At 43.1% G+C, this 21,026-nt stretch overlaps 1 protein-coding gene across 1 annotated transcript in view; it reads left to right on the plus strand.

The window, feature by feature from the left end:
- The window catches only part of KCNH1 (potassium voltage-gated channel subfamily H member 1), a 225,150-nt gene that overhangs the window by 110,757 nt on the left and 93,367 nt on the right, over positions 1–21,026 (plus strand). Inside the window, exons 8-9 of the mRNA XM_038761125.1 lie at positions 6,439–6,638; positions 11,084–11,336. Of these exons, the coding sequence (XP_038617053.1) occupies positions 6,439–6,638; positions 11,084–11,336 (453 nt within the window). The remainder of the gene's footprint in view (positions 1–6,438; positions 6,639–11,083; positions 11,337–21,026) is intronic.

Raw genomic sequence — 21,026 nt, forward strand, 5'->3', positions numbered from 1 at the left:
ACAGGATCTGGGTTCTAATTTCAGCTTTGCCACTTGTCTGCTGCGTGACCTTGGATAAGTCCCTTAACTTTTCTGTACCTCATTTCCCTCATCTGCAAAATGGGGATTCATTAACTGTTCTCCCTTCTACTAAGACTGTGAGCCTCATGTGGGACCTGATGCTATTGTACTTGCCCCAGCACTTAGTACAGTGCTTGACACATAGTAACCGCTTGACAAATACCATAAGTATCATTATTCACTGCTGGGTGCTTTTGGAAGTCACAGAATCTGGGTTCTAATTTCAGCTCTGCCACTTGTCTGCTGCGTGACCTTGGATAAGTCTCTTAACTTTTCTGTGCCTCATTTCCCTCATCTGCAAAATGGGGATTCATTATCTGTTCTCCCTTCTACTAAGACTGTGAGCCTCATGTGGGACCTGATGATAATGTATTTGCCCCAGCACTTAGTACAGTGCTTGACACATAGTAACCGCTTGACAAATACCATAAGTATCATTATTCACTGCTGGGTGCTTTTGGAAGTCACAGAATCTGGGTTCTAATTTCAGCTCTGCCACTTGTCTGCTGCGTGACCTTGGATAAGTCCCTTAACTTTTCTGTACCTCATTTCCCTCATCTGCGAAATGGGGATTCATTATCTGTTCTCCCTTCTACTAAGACTGTGAGCCTCATGTGGGACCTGATGATATTGTACTTGCCCCAGCACTTAGTACAGTGCTTGACACATAGTAATCGCTTGACAAATACCATAAGTATCATTATTCACTGCTGGGTGCTTTTGGAAGTCACAGAATCTGGGTTCTAATTTCAGCTCTGCCACTTGTCTGCTGCGTGACCTTGGATAAGTCCCTTAACTTTTCTGTACCTCATTTCCCTCATCTGCGAAATGGGGATTCATTATCTGTTCTCCCTTCTACTAAGACTGTGAGCCTCATGTGGGACCTGATGATATTGTACTTGCCCCAGCACTTAGTACAGTGCTTGACACATAGTAATCGCTTGACAAATACCATAAGTATCATTATTCACTGCTGGGTGCTTTTGGAAGTCACAGAATCTGGGTTCTAATTTCAGCTCTGCCACTTGTCTGCTGCGTGACCTTGGACAAGTCTCTTAACTTTTCTGTGCCTCATTTCCCTCATCTGCAAAATGGGGATTCATTATCTGTTCTCCCTTCTACTAAGTCTGTGAGCCTCATGTGGGACCTGGTGATATTGTACTTGCCCCAGCACTTAGTACAGTGCTTGACACATAGTAACCGCTTGACAAATACCATAAGTATCATTATTCACTGCTGGGTGCTTTTGGAAGTCACAGAATCTGGGTTCTAATTTCAGCTCTGCCACTTGTCTGCTGCGTGACCTTGGATAAGTCTCTTAACTTTTCTGTGCCTCATTTCCCTCATCTGCGAAATGGGGATTCATTATCTGTTCTCCCTTCTACTAAGACTGTGAGCCTCATGTGGGACCTGATGATATTGTACTTGCCCCAGCACTTAGTACAGTGCTTGACACATAGTAATCGCTTGACAAATACCATAAGTATCATTATTCACTGCTGGGTGCTTTTGGAAGTCACAGAATCTGGGTTCTAATTTCAGCTCTGCCACTTGTCTGCTGCGTGACCTTGGATAAGTCTCTTAACTTTTCTGTGCCTCATTTCCCTCATCTGCAAAATGGGGATTCATTATCTGTTCTCCCTTCTACTAAGACTGTGAGCCTCATGTGGGACCTGATGATAATGTATTTGCCCCAGCACTTAGTACAGTGCTTGACACATAGTAATCGCTTGACAAATACCATAAGTATCATTATTCACTGCTGGGTGCTTTTGGAAGTCACAGAATCTGGGTTCTAATTTCAGCTCTGCCACTTGTCTGCTGCGTGACCTTGGATAAGTCCCCTAACTTTTCTGTGCCTCATTTCCCTCATCTGCAAAATGGGGATTCATTATCCGTTCTCCCTTCTACTAAGACTGTGAGCCTCATGTGGGACCTGATGATATTGTACTTGCCCCAGCACTTAGTACAGTGCTTGACACATAGTAATCGCTTGACAAATACCATAAGTATCATTATTCACTGCTGGGTGCTTTTGGAAGTCACAGAATCTGGGTTCTAATTTCAGCTCTGCCACTTGTCTGCTCATCTGTAAAATGGGGATGAAGACTGTGAGCCCCATGTGGGACAACCCGCTTACCTTGTATCCTCCCCAGCGCTTAGAACAGTGCTTTGCACATAGTAAGCGCTTAACAAATGCCATCATTATTATTATTATTATTATTATTAACTGCATTTCCCTCTTCCAATCCCTGTGCTGCCATTTTAGGAGTCTTAGAGCCAGCTAAGCAGACTGGCCACAAGATATTGTTGAGACATACAGAGGCACAAAGTACCTTGTGATTAGCAGCCTAGCCTACTGCTTTTCAGTCTCATTGTGCTGAATTGTGACAAAATTTGAGCTTCAAATCCCCTTCCTATTAAACAGGCATTTTAAACTTTAGCATTAGAAACAGATTGGTCTTGTGGAAAGAGGAGTCAGAGGACCTGGATTTTAATTCTAGCCCTGTCAATTGCTTGCTGTGCGACCTAGGGTAAGTCACTTTACTTCTCTGGGCCTCAGTTCCCTCGTCTGTAAAATAGGGATTAAATACTTGTTTCCCTTCCTACCTAGACTGAGCCCCATGTGAGATAGGGACTGTGTCCAACCTGATTAACCTCTGTGTTCCCCAGCACTTAGAACACTGCTTGAAACCAATCAATCAATCAATCGTATTTATTGAGCGCTTACTGTGTGCAGAGCACTGTACTAAGCGCTTGGGAAGTACAAGTTGGCAACATATAGAGATAGTCCCTACCCAACAGTGGGCTCACAGTCTAAAAGGGGGAGACAGAGAACAAAACCAAACATACTAACAAAATAAAATAAATAGAATAGATATGTACAAGTAAAATAAATAAATAGTAAGTAGTAAGTACTTAATAAATGCCATTATTATTATTTTTATTGTTACCTTTTAAGAACCTTTAGATTGTGTTGAATTTTTTCCCCGGCTGTTAGCTGTGCCCTGTGCTGTCATAGTCATGGTTAGTTTTCCAGCTTCCCGATTAACACAGTCACTGGAATCACCTTCCTGTGTGTTCCTATGGAGGAAAGCCCGGCAGAGAAGGAATTTTCTGTTGCCACCCAGAGCCTGGAAAATCAAAGTATTTATTTTTTTGAGGTCCTGTTTAGTCTTCTGGATCCTATTATATTGATTGGACCGGCTATTACAAGAGAAGAATTGTAATTGGATGAGCCCAAACACTTGCAAGCCAGTTTTAGTATGTTAATGTCCCGCCTCCATCCCCCAAAATAGGGTACCGGGCTTTTAGTGGGCATTTAATCCTAATCAGATATTTAGCTAATGGGGATTTAAGGAACGTAAGGTCTTCATTTTTATTTTAAAGAAACTCATGTGAGTGGGTATCCTTTCCTTTTTGCCAAAAGCCAAGGCAATATTAAGACATTAAGAGGCAGTGGTTAGTAATGCAGATTGCACTTTGAGTTTTCTATGCCTGTGGAAGTTGGATGACTATGAGAAAATTAGTTTTATTACAGAAATCCAATTGTCTGGTTCTGTGAGGTACATGTGATATTGGCTTTCATCATATCCAGGTGGGTGAGAGTTTGTGCCGTAGAAAGCTCAATCTGCCCCTCCTAAAGGTATTTCCCCAGCAACTGATAGGAGCCAGGGAGAATCTGTTGTGCTAACCTGGGACAACTCGTGAATATAGTTCTGATGCCTGGGCACTGGGGGAGCCCGCAAAAAGGTGTCACTATCTTGGTGTTATGTTGCCAACTTGTACTTCCCAAGCACTTAGTACAGTGCTCTGCACACAGTAAGCACTCAATAAATACGATTGATTGATTGATTGATTGGTGTCCTGGAATATTCTGAAGGAACCTGACAGCACTGCTACTTCTAGCAGTGATATAAAAAAAATACTGTGTATACTTTGGGCCATGCAGAGTCCGGCCATTGTAAGGAAAAAGCGATGCTCCTTTCTTGTATATATGTATATCACCTGTATATATGCATATATGTTTGTACATATTTATTACTCTATTTATTTTACTTGTACATATCTATTCTATTTATTTTATTTTGTTAATATGTTTGGTTTGGTTCTCTGTCTCCCCCTTCTAGACTGTGAGCCCACTGTTGGGTAGGGACCGTCTCTATATGTTGCCAACTTGGACTTCCCAAGTGCTTAGTACAGTGCTCTTCACACAATAAGCACTCAATAAATACGATTGATTGATTGATTGGGAGCCAGGAAATCCTGGTTCTAGTCTGAGCCCTGTCACTGGGTGACTTTGAGCAATAGCCCTTTCTCTGTGGCTCAGTTTCATCATCCGTAAAGTGGGGATGAGAAGTTGTCTCTTCTCCCCTCCTCTTAGTGTGTGAGCCCCATGTGGGATCATGACTGTTCCCACAGAATTTTCTGGTATTTACCACAGCCCTTAGCACAATACATTGGCGTGCTTTTGATTTCCCAAATTCAGGTCCCCAGCTGTGTTCCCTTCTTTTCACATATTCCATTCAGCAGAGCGCTTCAGTGTTAGGAGACTGATTTCATTCTGGGACTTTGTTGTTTGCAATCCAGCTTTACCATTTGATGTTCAGTATAGACCTTAAATGAGGTGGTTTGAGTTGCTCAGGAGTTGAAGATGGAATCAAGGAGTCCCCAGAAGTGGAACTCTCACAGCCATAGAGAAGAATGGACATTTTCCCTAAAGATGGTCTCGCCTTCTCGTTTTCATTTTCTACTTTCTTGCCTATCATGGCATTGTTAGTCATTGTGCTGCCCAAGTATTACAAAATTACGTGCCAACTTTTAGCTTGTGTTGCCAGTATAGATTATTGGTTATGTGCGTGGCTTCTCTGCTGCAGGCTGATACTTCAGGTTTCTTTAGACTTATCAGTGTGCAACCCCTGGTTGATATGGTGAAGCTGTTTACAGTCTGGTGAATATAGGGCACAGTCCTCTGCATTCAGCAGTTCTTGAATCACTCTGTAGGACTTTGGGTACTTCCAGAAATCTGTTGAGTTGGAAGGTTTCCCAGAGGAACAGAAGCATTCTCACCCTGGCATCCAAGTCTCTTGGGCAACTTTCACAGCGTGGCTGCGGAGGGTAAGTTGAACAGGTCCAAGCCTACTATGCACCCTTGCTCTACCCCTTTGGTAATGGGGGCGTGAATTGGACAGGACACCCCCAAATCCAACACAGCCAACCAGGCTGTCAGAAAGTAGTCTTAGAACCTTAACTTTTCAGGGACTTTTGGCTCAGTTAGTAATTTCCAAGGGCCAAATCTGCTGATGATGTCAAATGCTTTTGTAAAGTTTTCATAGACTTATAAAGGTCCTGGAGCTTCTCTCTGCACTTGACATGCTCTATAGCTATTTCCTGTAGCATATATTTTTGCTTTGGAAGGACCTTTTGATGAACAGCTTGTATGGCAGCATTTGACAGAGGGTGATGCACAGAGGGTGGGCTGGGGAAATAAAAGGAGATAAAATCCGAACTCATCAGTTGTGCGCCCGTATTCACAGCCTTGGTAGATGATTAGGAAAGAGCCAAAATTATTGACCAAAATGAGGGCTTTTTCCATTTCTTGTGGATTTCAATTATTTTTTTCAATAGTACTTGTTAATCAGTCAATCAATAGAATTTATTGAGTGCTTACTGTGTGCAGAGCACTGTACTGAGTACTTGAGCTTATAGTCTAGAGGAGGAGACTGATATTAAAATAAATTAGTTATGTACCTAAGTGCTGTGAGGCTGAGAGTGGAGTGAATAAAGGGTGCAAATCCATCAGTGTTGCAAATGGGATAACGACATTTTCAATTTAACAGGTTCTACCCCCACTTCAAAGCTTTTTCCAAGAAAGTAAGTGACGCAGGTGGGGGATGAGGGGATTCCTCGTTGTATTCCTTACATTGTATTTGATGTCTAGCCCAGAAGGCTGCAGGGTTGCTTCTGGTATAGTTTCAAATCTCCATTCACATACAGCTGAACCCCAGGAATAGAAACTAGTGGATAATGATTTCTAGATTGTCTCCAATGGTAATATGCGCAACGCTAAGGAATTTGTCACCAAGACCATTTTGAAACTGAGACTCCAGACTAAGGCTGAACATGTAAAACTCTTATATTTAACTCTTCACCTTGAAATGAACTTTTCACATTTCTTTCTTAGTTTCTCCCTTTTTCCCCCTTCCGCCTACCCTGACTACAACTCACAGTATGACAAATCCAATCTAATATCTATTCACTCTTTCCTTTTCCCTACCCTGCCCTTTAAGCCTGAGCCGAAGTAAGTTTTGAGTGAAGTCTGATCTTCATGGAGTTCTGGAGTTGCTCATATCAGGTTTTCTTCCTTCTCACCTGCAGCCCTGCTTTATGCGACCATCTTCGGGAATGTGACCACGATCTTCCAACAGATGTATGCAAATACCAACCGTTACCATGAGATGCTCAACAGCGTTCGGGATTTCTTGAAGCTTTACCAGGTTCCAAAAGGCCTGAGTGAGCGGGTCATGGATTACATAGTCTCTACTTGGTCCATGTCAAGAGGAATAGACACGGAAAAGGTAAGAGTGGATGTGCAACCTCGGTGGAATGATTGATCTCTTACCTTTCCTTGCTCCACAATGGTGGAGGCTGCATTCTGAAAGAATCTACATTTAGCTTGTTACGTTCAGTCACTCTGATCCTCAGTTTATGCATCTGTAAAATGCAGATGATGAGTGAATCCTTGTCATGCTGTAGATACTTTACAGTGATAAAGTCTGCTTATTTATGGGCCAGTTTTCTGAAATGACCAGTAATTGGAGCTCTGGCTAGTTAATCAGAAAAATAAGATGAAATAATAAAATTGCGAATCCATGCCCGCCCAACTAAACCATATCAAATTCTGCTCAATTGTCTGAACATTCAGTTATCTGAACTAAAATAGACTCATTGAGTGTAGATATTGGTGTCCTTCCTTATGATATTCACCTTGGTAAAGGGCTTCAGGAACAAATGAATTAAGTGAAAAATGAACTGCGTAGGAGAGATGGTCTTCTATTCTTAACTTTTAGATCTACAACCTTCCTTGGTAGCCAGCGCTAGTATTTTCTCATTCCCGATAGTCAAGAAGTTCTTCCTTAGATTTAACCACAAGTCTCTTGCCTTAATTTAAGTCCATTTCCTCTTGTTCCATCACCATGGATACAGGAAACAATTAAGTCACCCCAATTCTTTTAGTCTTTAATCATTTTTTATCACTCCACTGGACTCTATCCAGTTTCTTGACAAAAGAAGCACCGGAAAAATAAGTTTTGGCAAATTCTCATCTTTGTCTAGGTGGTAGAAATGTGCAATTTTGCCTTTTCTTCCTTCTGAAGAAAAATGTATTTCTGTCTGCTCTACTAGAAACTGACACTGTGATGGATTCTAATTGGCAAACCTAAAGAAGCTGTGGACTTGGACCGGTGTTTATTTCATAAGAAGCTGCGTGGACCACTTATCCGAGAGCTTGACCATGTTTTGGATGTTCATTTTCCCTCACTCCTTGGGAGCTCAAATCCACTGTGTCTCAAGAAGGGGACAAGTAGCGACTGTTTGAAACAGTGTTAGAGGGGTTGTCTCAGTTTTGCTCTAAGGAGACACAGCAAATCTGACAGAACTGGGTTTTCTTGATGTTCTGCCCAAGATTCTGTCCGATATAGTTAAGCCTTCTCAGGAAGGCTTGTTTGGCTGAGTTGAATTGGCTCGGGGTCTGTAAGGTGGGAAGAGCCAAGAGGGTTGCGGTCTCTCTGACTCTCGTGCCCAGTTGAGCTGAAGGCAAAATCCATAGTCCCCTTGAGCTTTGCCCAGGGGAGTAATTCACCTTGAGCAGGTTCACCGGCAGGGCAGGACCGGGCAGAGCGTACACTATTCCTGCAGCATGTGGCCTCCGCTAAAATGGGAGAGGGAAGTTGGAGAGCTCCAGGCCCTCATTCAGCTTTTCCCCTATCCTGGCAACAGGCCAATGGAAAGTCATCTAGCCTGGAAAACCGCATGTTCCGTTCTGACCCCTTTTCATCTCGGCTTTTTCCTCCCCTTCACACACAGTCATGGCCAAAGCTGCCTTCAAGTTAGATGCTGAGCTACAGCTTGAAGCCTGTCCCAGAGTGCTCTCACTTTGCAGTGGTTTTTTTTAAAAAGAGTTTCCAAAGATCCAAATAGACCTTCACTGACACATGCAGAGTAGAAGCTCCAGTCTTTCTGGCAGCTGAAGGTAGAACGCTGCTTTCCTGTTTAGAGCAAGGACTAACATATGCAAACCTGACTGATGGCCGTGGCAGTCCATAAATTCTCAAAATGCAAGCTCCATTGACTCTGCTTTCTCTCTCTTTCACACACACACACACACACACACTCTCTCTCTCCCCCCTCTTTCTCTCTCCTCCCCCCCCAACTTTCATATGGCTTCCAGGATGCTGCCTCATAAATAAAACATCCCCTCATTTCCATGTCCCAGCACTACTGGCACCTCTCATGAGCAGAACAGTGCAGTCCAGTATAGAGGAAACAACCTATTTGAAGGTCAACATGCCTAGAGCACTCATCTCCGATCTGTCACATCTCTCTGAAACAGTTAAACACAGCTCAACGCAGCATTGAGTTATTGCAGGTGTTACTTAGAGAGAAAGGCCTACTTTAAACCTGTAGTTCCCTAGACTTTAAAAAATGAACCCTGATGAGCTACATCTGAACTCGAGCATGGCTTTTGATTCTTTCTTCTCACCTAAACTGGTTATTTCATTTTATCTGTTGCATATAGGGTCTAAGTCAGAGTGCCTTTTTGAGTGGCAAGGGAGAAAGGAGCGGAGGTGGGACCTGGGTGGGATTACCTGAGCTTCAAGGAATAAGGTCTACAGCATACAAATTGGGACCGTATGTAGCAAGATCCCTCTAGACCGTAATTTCATTGTGGGCAGGGAATGTGTTTGTCAGCTCTGTTGTACTGTACTCTCCCAAGCGCTTAGTACAATGCTCTGCACATAATAAGCATTCAGTAAGTATGATTGATGATAGCTCCCAGTGTGGATGTGTTCACCTAACAATTATTTGTTTTAGGAATGCCTGGGACTTAAGGCGCTCCTCCACTCCCTCCCTCTCCCATCCCTGCTGATACAGGCCCGTGCCAGTGAGGGAGGGGGCCTGGCTAAGAAACTCTGCCCACAACCCACACAAAACTTGTTCTGCCACTGGGCTTGGCTCCTTTGCCCTTGCCATTCAAGTTTTGTGGGGATGTAGTCTCTGTGGATTTGTATCTGTGAAATATTCCAGTTTACGTGACTACAGCTACCTTTTCGGGGGTGGGCTACAAGGGAATGCCAAGCTGAGCATTTGATGAGGGCTTCAAGGAGAATGTTTCGCTGGCAATTTTTAAGAAAGGAGAAGACTCCTTTCTTGGGCTGACTGGAAGATGGGAGCAAGATTCCAAACTGGCATGTCTCAGCAACTTCCTTAATTGTTTTAAGAATTTGGGGTGCTGCCATTTTTCAGGTGGCAGGCTTGGGTGCTTGTCCACACTTGTGACTCCTCCCAGGGTGCTCAGTGAAACCAAAGGTGGCAGCCTGCCAAATTAGGCAGTGCATGTGAAGAGTAGTCATTGAGCACAACTCTGCTTATTTCTTGCCCTGTGGACTCGTTGAGGATGAGAAAGGAAGGTGTCCCTAGTAGAATAGTCAATCAAACAATGGTGTTTATTAAGTGCTTACTGTGTGCGGAGTACTGTACTAAGTGCTTGGGAGAGTACAATACAGTGGAGTTGGTAGACAATTCCTGCCCACAAGGCAAAGGAAGCAACATGGCTTAGTGGAAAGGGTATAGGCCTGGGATTCAGACAACTGGTGTTCTAATTCCGGCTCCACCACTTATCTGCTGTGTGACCTTGGGCAAGTCGCTTTGCTTCTCTGTGCCTCCATCACCTCATCTGTAAAATGGGGATTAAGACTGTGAGCCCCACATAGGACATGGACTATGTCCAAGCTTGTACCTACTCCGGTTCTTATGGCGGTGCCTGGCACATAGTAAGCACATAGTAAGCACGAATACTATTTTTAAAAAAATACCCACTTCCATATCTCCCATCATGCAGGGTCACATTCTGGCAGAATCTCACATTGGGAAAACTCACAATGCCACACTCACTGAGTCAGACACCCTGCACCTACACATAAATATGTTTTTCCAACACCGTGGTGAACTGTATAGACAGGCTCATGGTGTTGGAAGGACACTGCCAAATTCTAGTCTCATGTTCTAGCTAAAGCACATAGCAGAAACTAGTTATGGCAGGAGAAAATGTCTAATGATAAAAGAGCAGGCCAGCATCAGTGTCCTACTGCTGGAGGTGGTGGGCCACGGCTGCCTGGTTTGGGGACCTTCAGGAAACTCAGGCAGTGTTTCCTTCTTCCTCCACAAAACTGGGCTTTCAGTGTTGTGAGAAGGGTGTAGGCTGGATTCCCTGGACTTCTCATAGCCCCCTACAGAGGGTCCGGAGGACCCCAATACTGCACTGGAGCACCATGATTCCTTTGCCCTGAGGCAGAAAAGCCATAACAAATCACTGTGCTGATTCCTCTGTGTTCCACTTGATGTATGTAATGTTTTCCTTCACAGAGTATGAACAGTAGTAGAGTAAACCTCTGGTCTCTTCAGGCTTTTGCAACACAAGTTCCTTGCTAAGCTATTAAGAGCTATCTTGAAAAATCCATAGCACTATCATCGTCTTCAAGATCCATCCAAGTCACTGAAAGGAGATAGCTCATTCTCACCCACATCTCAACTTCATGAGGGTCGAGAGAAGCCCATGCGATTGATTTAGCGGAGCTGGGCCACTCAGTCTGGATGGAGGGAGCTGAGCAAGATGCTGTCATCCTCGAATTAATGCACTCTCCCGCCTGCTTCCGCTCCAAATGATCGAAAACCACAGTCGGGAAATGTTGCTTGAGCTGAAGTGTGGTGGCTCAGATAGCCATTAACCTATCCTGTTTTTTAGGTTTTGCAGATCTGCCCCAAGGATATGCGAGCAGATATCTGCGTGCATCTCAACCGCAAGGTGTTCAAGGAGCACCCTGCGTTCCGGCTGGCCAGCGACGGGTGCCTGCGCGCCCTGGCCATGGAGTTCCAGACCGTGCACTGCGCCCCAGGAGACCTGATCTACCATGCTGGCGAAAGTGTCGACAGCCTGTGCTTTGTCGTGTCGGGATCCCTGGAGGTGATTCAGGACGATGAAGTTGTTGCTATTTTGGGTAGGTCTCCGTCGTCTTCAGACATCCCACGACTGGTTTGGGAAATGAGCTTGTGGAACGGCTTCATGACGTGCCGTTGTGATCTGCCCACAGCACACAGATATCCTATGCACTTCACTGGGGCTGTGTTCTGGCTGAAGGGAGATTCTGGGAAAGGCAGGGGGCTGCAACCTTTTGCGGCAGTGCAGCCAAACACAAAGAAACCTTTGAGTGGTTGATGGGCAAAGAGCCAGTCAAAAGAATTAAGCTCACATTTAATCAATTTCAACATAGCTTACTTCACTGCAGAAGTGTAAGTATGGAATAATGGAGGCGAGAAAAAAAGTGAGGCAGAGGGAAGACAGAGAGAGGAAAAGAGGAAATAAAACCCTTTTTTTCTCTTGCTCCCCTCTCCCTATTTGGGAAGAGGGCAGGGTGGGTGACAGTTGCAAAGCTCCCTGTCTACATGTTATAAGGACTTGTTAAAGGTGTTGATCTGGATTCGGGTTTTAAAGAGAAAGCCTTTACGGGATTTAGCTGGAGGAGAAGAGGTGGTAGACAGGAATAGGTTTTCTAAATCCCCTTGGAGTTGGGGTTGAGGGAAGGGGAAAGGGGCCGTTGAGGGACACAAGTTTAGTTGGGGAGATTTCTGGGAAGAAAAATAATGTGCAGATCTTTAAAGGCAGAAGTGCTTGTGAACGGGTTGTTTAGGGATGGAGGGAAGGAGGCGACTTCCTGGAATTGAGTGTTTCCTTCCCCTCACCAGGGACGAGAAAGGGACTGTACAGATCCTGCCATTGCTGCCGATCTTTATGCTATCACACCATGCTTTAACAGCCTCGACGGGGGCCAGTAGCAGGAGCAACATTAAGCAATTAAGCAAGTCTCACTTGCTGGGAGCACTGCTTCAGAGCTCTTGAGCTGACTGTGATCCAGGACTTCCTTTTTGGTACTCTTCTCCTGCTGTTTGACAATGAGTAGACTGTAAGACTGTAGACTCTACGCTAAGCTTGTTGTGGGCAGGGAACGTGTTTACCAACTCTGTTGTATTGTACTCTCCCAAGCACTTAGTACAGTGCTCTCCACGCAATAAGCACTCAATAAATATGATAGGTGATGCAGGTTTAACTGCTCTAAAAGCAGGATTAGTCTTCTGCAGTAGCCTCAGCCATTAAAGCGGTTGGACCCCCCCACAGCTTGGCAGCTTAGTATGGAGCTGCATTCCCTTGTCTTGCAGTTGCCAAAAGCACACTACCTTTTTTATTCAGTTTTCTGTTTCTTCAACTGTGCTAAATTGGACATAGAATTTGATAATGACTAAATTCTATGTTCCTGATGAAACCCTTTGGTTTCACGTAGGGTTTTTTTTGCTGAATCTTCAAAATGATTCATAATCGCTTGCATGATGTATGTGCTTCTAGAGCTCAGTCATCTGCATTTTGCAGTTTCTCAAAGACTTTTCATGATGGCAAGAGAATTGACATAAAAGGTCAAGGGCAAAAAGTTGAGCCTCAGGACCTCACCCTCTTTTTCCTTGCTCTGCATAGATGAGTTATGGGGAGGACAATGTTTGCACAGCACCAAGGAGAACACCTGGATCAAAGGGAAGCCTGGGTCATTTGCTTTGCTTTAAACTGGCAGGAGTTCTGAGAAAAGGAAGAATAACTGTAAAGCGAACATGGTTTTACAGAGTAAGCGAGGGGTGGGCTGAGCCCCTGAAAAGCAAGTAGAAAAAGTTAGTATAAAGAAAAGGATCACTGCATTGCGATATTCCTATGGTCTGTATATGTTCTAATACCCTATGATTGTCTAAGGAACCTGAAGGGCATCATAGCCCAGATAAGTAAAATGGATAGGAAATCTCCTTTGGCAATTGGTTTCCACCTCCTCCTCCCTGAATCTTCTTCCTATGCCTCCTGTTCCCCAATCTCCTTTTCAGAAATAGACTTTTTTCTTTCCTTCCCTTTTATTTCTTTTTCTTCATATCCCTGTTTTCTTTCCATCAGAGGTAATCTCAGAAAATGAAGACATTTGTTAGGAGTGAACGGTGTCATCTTCTGAGGCCAGAGAGAGCAGGGTTAGAGTTGCATAAGCAAGAAAATTGCTGAACTCTGAAGAACTTTAAACTATGTCTTCTGCGTCATTTTATCTTTCCTTTTGTGTCTGTTGCCAAACCCTTCTCCACCTTACTCTTAGATTGTGAGCCCCTGGAGGGCCAGGGACTGTGTTGAATTCTCACCTGTGCATTTGTTCCAGTCAGTCAACCATATCATTGAGCTCTTACTGCGTGCAGAGCACTGTACTAAGTGCTTGAGAGAGTACAATACAGTGGGAGGGTACAGAGTTATAGTGTTCCCTGTCCACAAGGAACTTGCAGTTTAGAGGAAAAGAAAGATATTAAAATGAATTACGGATGTAATATATATATGCACTGTGGGGCAGAGAATAGGGTGAATAAAGACGACAGATCCAGTGCCAGAGAGAGGGAATAGAGGAAACGAGGGCTGTTGGGGAAGGCCAGTTGGAGGAGATGTGATTATGATAAGGCTTTAAAGGTCGGGAGAGTGTAAGTGTTCATAGACAAGCAGTGTGGCTCAGTGGAAAGAGCACGGGCTGGGGAGCCAGAGGTTGTGGGTTCTAATCCCAGCTCCGCCACTTGTCAGCTGTGTGACCTTGGGCAAGTCACTTAACTTCTCTGGGCCTCAGTTCCCTCATCTGTAAAATGGGGATGAAGACTGTGAGCCCCACGTGGGATAACCTGACTCCCTTTTGTCTACCCCAGCACTTAGAACAGTACTTGGCACATAGTAAGCGCTTAACAAATACCAACATTACCAGCGCTTAGAACAGTGCACAGTGCTTAGAACAGTGCTTTGCACATAGTAAGCGCTTAATAAATGCTATTATATATGTATATATTCATTCATTCATTCAATCATATTTATTGAGCGCTTACTGTGTGCAGAGCACTGATATATATTATCTAGGCCCTTTGCTACTTAACTCCTGCTCCCTGCCTTCTCATCAGAGTGCCAGGCCCAACACCTAGAGGTGGGTTTATGACAGGCTAATGGTGATTAGAAGTTAAAGGTGTTTTTTTTTTAATTTTAAAAATCCCGAATCACTCCTTGATCAGACTCTATAAGCTGACTCAGCAGAGGCCATAAATTGTAACGTGACAAGTCATTTGTTGGTGATCCGCCAGCCCTCTCTAGGATTTCATCCAAATCTGGATGCTCTTGGGATCTGTAGTCCTTGGTCTTAGAGCTTACACAGTAGAAGCTACCCATTCTTCTTTTGCTCACCTTCAGACCACAAATCTAGAAGGTCAGATACCTCTTACCCTGGAGTAGCTTCTAAAACTTCCAGACTTTCATGGGCGGAACTACTGGGGTTTAGTCAGCCACCTCAACCTCTAACGCCTTGGGCAATAGCTTCCACCACTCTAATGGTTGTTCCCAGAGGGATTGAACTGTATTATGGAAACCTTGTGGGGCTGGGAGCCCAGTCTTCCTTGGCCAGTCCAAAAAAAAGCCAGCAAACAAAAAAACCCCACATATATCTACACTTCCAAACTGCCTTTCACACATCCAGTGAAACAAATATATGTATACTCACAGTCACAGCTTGGCCTAGTGGAAAGAACCCAGAACTGGAAGTCAGAAGACCCGAGTTTGAATCCCAGCTCCTCAATTTGCCTGCTACGTGGCCATGGGAAAGCCACTCTGTACCTCAATTTTCTTATCTGTAAAATAAGGAGCCCTACATGGTGTTTGTGGGGCAGGGACTGAGTCCAATCCGCATATGTTGTGGCAACCTACAACATATAGTAAGTGCTTAACAAATGCCACGACTTGCTGTTGTTGTTATTAGTAGTAGCAGTATCATTGTTATTGTTCACGTCTGTGTACTTCCCTACCCCTGCCAAAAATGCAGATGTTTTTTCAGTTACAGTGAATGAAAAAGACCACAAAGAGTACTTTAAAAAAATATAAATTTAATCCCTAGTGTCTGTACTGCTCCCTTCTCTTATTGATTTCAGCAACTGTTTTGAAAAGCTTGACTCACATCGAGTTGCTGAAGAAATCGTTTGCATGGATATCTGACCCTAAACCTTAATGTTTAATCAGTTGTTCTCATTACTGAAAACACTGTTGAGTCACATGTCATGAATGTGATTGAATAAGAACTCATAACTTGCTTCTGAGACAAATTGTAGATTTCCTTCAGATAAGTTGTCAGCCTTGCTTTGAAAAGTCAAATGAATAAAATAACCTGACAAGATACTTGTCAGGTTATTTATTTATTGTCAGGTTATTTATTTTAGCTCCAAAGAGCTCAAAATAGTTCTTCAACAGCCATTAACCAGTCTGGACAAGAGTTGAGAAAAAAGTCTACCTCCTCTGGATCCTGCTCCTTTGTTTTGATTTTTTTTCCTGTCTCTTTCTCTGTTACATAGTATTGTCCAAAGACAGTCTGAAACAACAAGTCGAACAGTGTGATGGTTGCCTTCCTAGTCATGCATCGTAATGTTTAGGGACGTACCTCCTACCATCCTTTAAAGCTCCTTCTGCATCCTTGACTGTCTCTCTTTCTCTAACCAGTTGTGGATCTCTTGTCTGTGAATGTTCCAAACCTGTCTTGAACCTGCCAATGCTTCCAGCCTGTGCTGTGATAACAAATTCCATAAATCTGTCCTCTTCAGAGTGAAATGTTTCCTTTTATATATTTTGACCATCTTCAAGCTCAAATAGTTGACCCCACTTTTTGGAATTGTGGGATTTGGTGAACAACCATTCTGCTTTCAAATTGTCCATGACTTTCATGATTTTGTAGTCTTCAAATATGTTCTCCTTTCATCCTTTGTCTTTTCAGCCTAAAGAAGCCTCATCTTCTCTATCCTCTTTAGAAAGTTAGAATATCCTTGTCTTTAGTCTGGTGGCTCCATTTGCATTTGTGTGACCCCTCTGACTCCAGATCAGACCCTTGTTATCTCTGATCCTGAAAATTCACCGCTTGCTAATCCTTAGGTCTGGGGTATCCCAGGGCATCCCAGACCAGACTAGATCAAGTCCTCAAAGCAGTGGTCCCAATTGAACCATCTTCCTGTTGTCCTCAGGACTCCCCACATTCAAATCCTGCCTCCTCCAACAAGCTTTCTTAGACTACCTTCCTTCTAACATTTAGAAATACCATCCTCAGCACTCAGATGTATATATATGCATATATATATATATATATATGTCTGCTCAATTCATTAAATTTGACCACTAGTTATATTTTTGTTTATCTCCATCATTAGTGGGCAGGGATTGTGTTACTTCATTCTTGTGAAATTCCCAAGCACCTAGTTCACTGCATCACACCGAGTGCTCAATAAATGCTACTGCTACTGCTACTGCTATTTCTACTGCTACTAGAGTGTTCCGAGCCTACTGAGATATATGGCAGATAGGAACAGAGCCCTTAGGGTGCCAGAGCTTGAGATTTCAGACAGGACGTTTCCTAAGGAAACAATATCTGCTCTCGAATTGTTACATTTTATTGATAGTAATTATATTTTGTATGTTTCCAAGGGACGTCAAGTATAAAATATTAAGCCCTTTTCAGAAGTAAATAATAACAAAGTAAAGTAAATAATGCTGCTGTAGGATAGATAAAGAGATTTAGAAGTTATTTATCCCAACTAATGTAACAGAGTCACTTCCAGAGAAGAACTCTGCAGGTGTTATTTAAATGACATTGTGGAATTTTAAATGGCAGTTTCCATTATTGGAATGAAGAGCATTCTTTGTAATTGAAACTACCATGCACCACGTGAGCTCTCAGTTTATTCTAATTGCTGGTGATTATGAGAAAAAAGATGATGGCAGTTTGGCATTCAGGGCTTGATCAGGTCTGAGGGGAAACTGAGACAGAGCTGGGAAGGGGAGATGAGGAACAGATCTCAGGGGTGAGGTGAAGGATAGGAGTTGGGCAGGGGGAGACCATTGTTTAAATACATAAATGCTTCAGTGTTCCCTAGCCTAAACCTTATTCCCTTGGTCTGCCCCATGGTAAGTACCAAACCCTTGGAACTGTTAATTTCCAAAATTTTGTTTGTGTACCTTATTAGTAGCAAGAAAAAGTAATAAAACTCTTTTGGCTTGATTTCCATCAATTTGCTGAAAAGAAAGGGGAGGTAGCTATTCTGCCCCTGCCTTGTCTAGATATTTGCTCTGTAAGAGGCTTTCTTCAGGAAGGAGCAATTTATCTCAGTGTTTTTCATTAGTTGACCAGACAGAGATGGATAAGGGGTTTTCATCATTGTATTGGAGGTACAATCTATTTTTTTTGCCATTACCTTCTAAATGTACATTTATGTGGCCATCTTGCAGTAATTTATGCTTGTCTAAAGCGCCTTATATTTTGCATTTTTCATACTTTTTTATTACAAATATCTTGGGATTTTTTTGTGTTTCCTTCCTTTGATAGTTATTGGAGTTTAACATATGTCTCTTAATACTTTGATGTATTGGTAACCAAGATATTGTGGGCCGAGGAATGTGTCTTGTGCTTCTGTTGGACTTCTCTAAAAACTTGTTACCATGCATTTGCACCGAGTAGAATCTCCATAAATGTTATTGGCACTGTTAAAGGATCCACAAAGGTGAACATATCTACTTATCCTTTGAATTCTAAGATGACACTTCAAATCATACAAAGCGCAGATGAAAGTAGGGTCTTCAAGGCCCTACTGAGAGCTCACCTCCTCCAGGAGGCCTTCCCAGTCTGAGCCCCTTCCTTCCTCTCCCCCTCACCCCCCTCCATCCCCCCCATCTTACCTCCTTCCCTTCCCCACAGCACCTGTATATATGTATATATGTTTGTACATATTTGTTACTCAATTTATTTATTTATTTATTTTACTTGTACATATCTATTCTATTCATTTTATTTTGTTAGTATGTTTGGTTTTGTTCTCTGTCTCCCCCTTTTAGACTGTGAGCCTACTGTTGGGTAGGGACTGTCTCTGTATGTTGCCAACTTGTACTTCCCAAGCGCTTAGTACAGTGCTCTGCACACAGTAAGCGCTCAATAAATACGATTGATGATGATGATGATGATGATGATATCCCCTGTCATACTGTTGAGTTTGCCATGCTGGGTACTGTTTTCAATTTTGTTTCCTAGTGTTCTGATCTTCTGCTTGAAAAGCACAGTTCCCTTCTTGATTACTGAGATAGGCCACAGTGCTACTTAGATGTAACACTCGCTGTCTGAAGCTGTGCTTTGCCCAAGTGCTCAGTACAGTGCTCTGCACATAGTGAATACCATTGATGATTGATGATGATGACCATATCCTTAGTGAGTTTCTTCTGGCAGCACTCTCACCTGCTTTCCATTTACCTTACTTCAGCTCCCCTATCTACAGTGATTGGGGGATCCCGTGTCATCTATTCTCACAGTTCTCACCCGGCAAAGCTGAGTGAGGGGGAGCATAGATTCAGTCCTAGACTGTCACAAAAACTTTCTGTGATTCTCATTGTTCATTTAGATGTGAAATCCTGAAGAATCAGAAACATAGGCTAACTCCAATCAATCATAATTTTTGAGTGCTTACTGTGTGCAGACGGTACTAAATGATTGGGGGAGTACAATACAAAAGCGTAAGCAGACACATTTCCTGCCCACAGTAAGCATACAGACTAGAGGACTTCAGCATCCCAGTTCCTTGTCCTCACCCTCCAGTGGCTGTATAGAAGAATAAGTTGAAGAGTATTGGACTCTGATGGTGAGGGGAAATGGACCCAATAAGGCATCCTCAGTTTGGAAACAATCAGCCATACACCATCATGGAACAACCTAAAGAACTTGATGAACTACTCAGGGTAGTGGAATTCATATATTAATTGTTCGAGCCTGGATCTACTGATGGTTTTAATTGCTTTAATAAAAGCTTCAAAAACTGACAGGAAATCTGATGAGCTGCAAAAATCATCCTTGCTTTTCCACACAATGGTCTAAAGCCACATTGCAGTTCCCGGAACATAGTTAATGGTACTTTTGAGTAGCCAGTTCAGAGGGACTGTGGTCAGGATCTTGCCCATAATGGAGACTAGTGAATGGTCTTAGCAGTTGTCACAGTATGACCTTTCAACTTTCTTTTTGCCAACTGATTGAGTGCTGTAAAGCAGATGATAAGGAGTTTCTTTTTGATGTAGAGGTGGATGGGCAACTGCTGGGGGTTTCTGAGGAGTGGGGAGATGTGGCAACAAGTACCTGTCGAGACATATCATAGTATTGCAGAGGGTATGATCACCATGGTAGTGTTATGAAGCTACTTTTTGTTGGGCTCCTGTAGAAGCAAGGACTCCACAGATCCCTGAAAAAACCAGAGTAGAAACAGGTGAAAAGAGAAACTTGTTCCTGTGTTTGTCCTCACCCCAAGCTTTCCAGAATTCTTGCCTTGACTAGGCCTCTGCTGGGAGCACAACAAGAATCAGCACCCCTGTCCAGAAGGTACAGACCCCAGGAAAACCCAGTGAAAGCTTCTCTTCTCTGCCCATCTGCACCAGTTGCTGCTTTTCTGCACCCTCAGTTCTGGCGCTGATGAGTGTCTCTCTGTGTGAGGTTTGGGGGCTGGGGATGAAAAGGCCTGGGAGAGAGTGTTGCTTGAGAGGGGAACCTCAAAACCACAGGTTTAAAAAAAGCGTAAACCCCTGCTCAAATAATTCATTGCCAAAACTTATTTCGGGATTGAAAATGCCACTGGAGAGGATTTAAAATTAATCCCAGGTCTCTCATGTCACCCTAATCACCTTGTTCAGAAAGTAACGGGTCAAAGTGAGAGCACCCTCTTTTTTAAAAAAATGAATACATTTCATTGGAGTTTCTCTTTTGCATCAAAACCCTCAACTCAAGGAGGCCAAAGTAGGAAGTTGTATGGAGGAGGTTGGCTCTGCAGTGCCAGAGAGAGTTGTCCAAGATGAGTAGTGAAAAGGTTCACTGCAGAGACTTTGCTTGTGGGGTTTGTGAGTGGGTGTTTAGTGACACATTTCTAATATACAGATGACTGTTTGGGATTGTTTACCGTGACTCCAGGGACAGATTCACGTTGCATGGAATACTTATTTACTCAGATGCCATAATGAATGGGAAGGAGGTGCCTTTTGAGTAGTCTCAAAATGCACCAGAATTGAGTTTGAATATTTTCAAAGCTTTTCTCTATCAGATGCAATTAGATCCTTTTTTTAAAGAAATTTCATGTTACGCCCATAAATGTCTTAGCATATTACATTTCACTTCCATGGGAAATTAAATGGCCCATTTGCTTTTGGTAGAAATATTCTTTCTGATTTAATTTTGTATCATGGTAAATTTAAAGAATACAAACAGGAGTGTTGTCATAGTATTCCCAAGAAATTCCTCTGGCTTTTCCATTTATAAGTAAACACATAAATGAATTGTTTTCCCAATGCATAAGGAGATCCCAAATAAGAAATGCTTACAGCGCACTTTTCGGTAATTCACGATTAGATTGATAACTAGAGATGCAGGGTGATTGAGGCATTCTGCTTGCAGCGAGGCTCTGGGCAAGAGAAGTATCAACAGCATCCGCTGATCACTTCCTATGTGCAGAACACTGCCCTAGATGCTTAACTAACATAAGAGGGAAAGAATGGATGTGATTCCAGCATTGAGAATTGTAAATAATATGATGAGGGGAGT

This window comes from Tachyglossus aculeatus, chromosome 19 (genome assembly GCF_015852505.1).
Source record: "Tachyglossus aculeatus isolate mTacAcu1 chromosome 19, mTacAcu1.pri, whole genome shotgun sequence".
Lineage (NCBI taxonomy): Eukaryota > Metazoa > Chordata > Mammalia > Monotremata > Tachyglossidae > Tachyglossus > Tachyglossus aculeatus.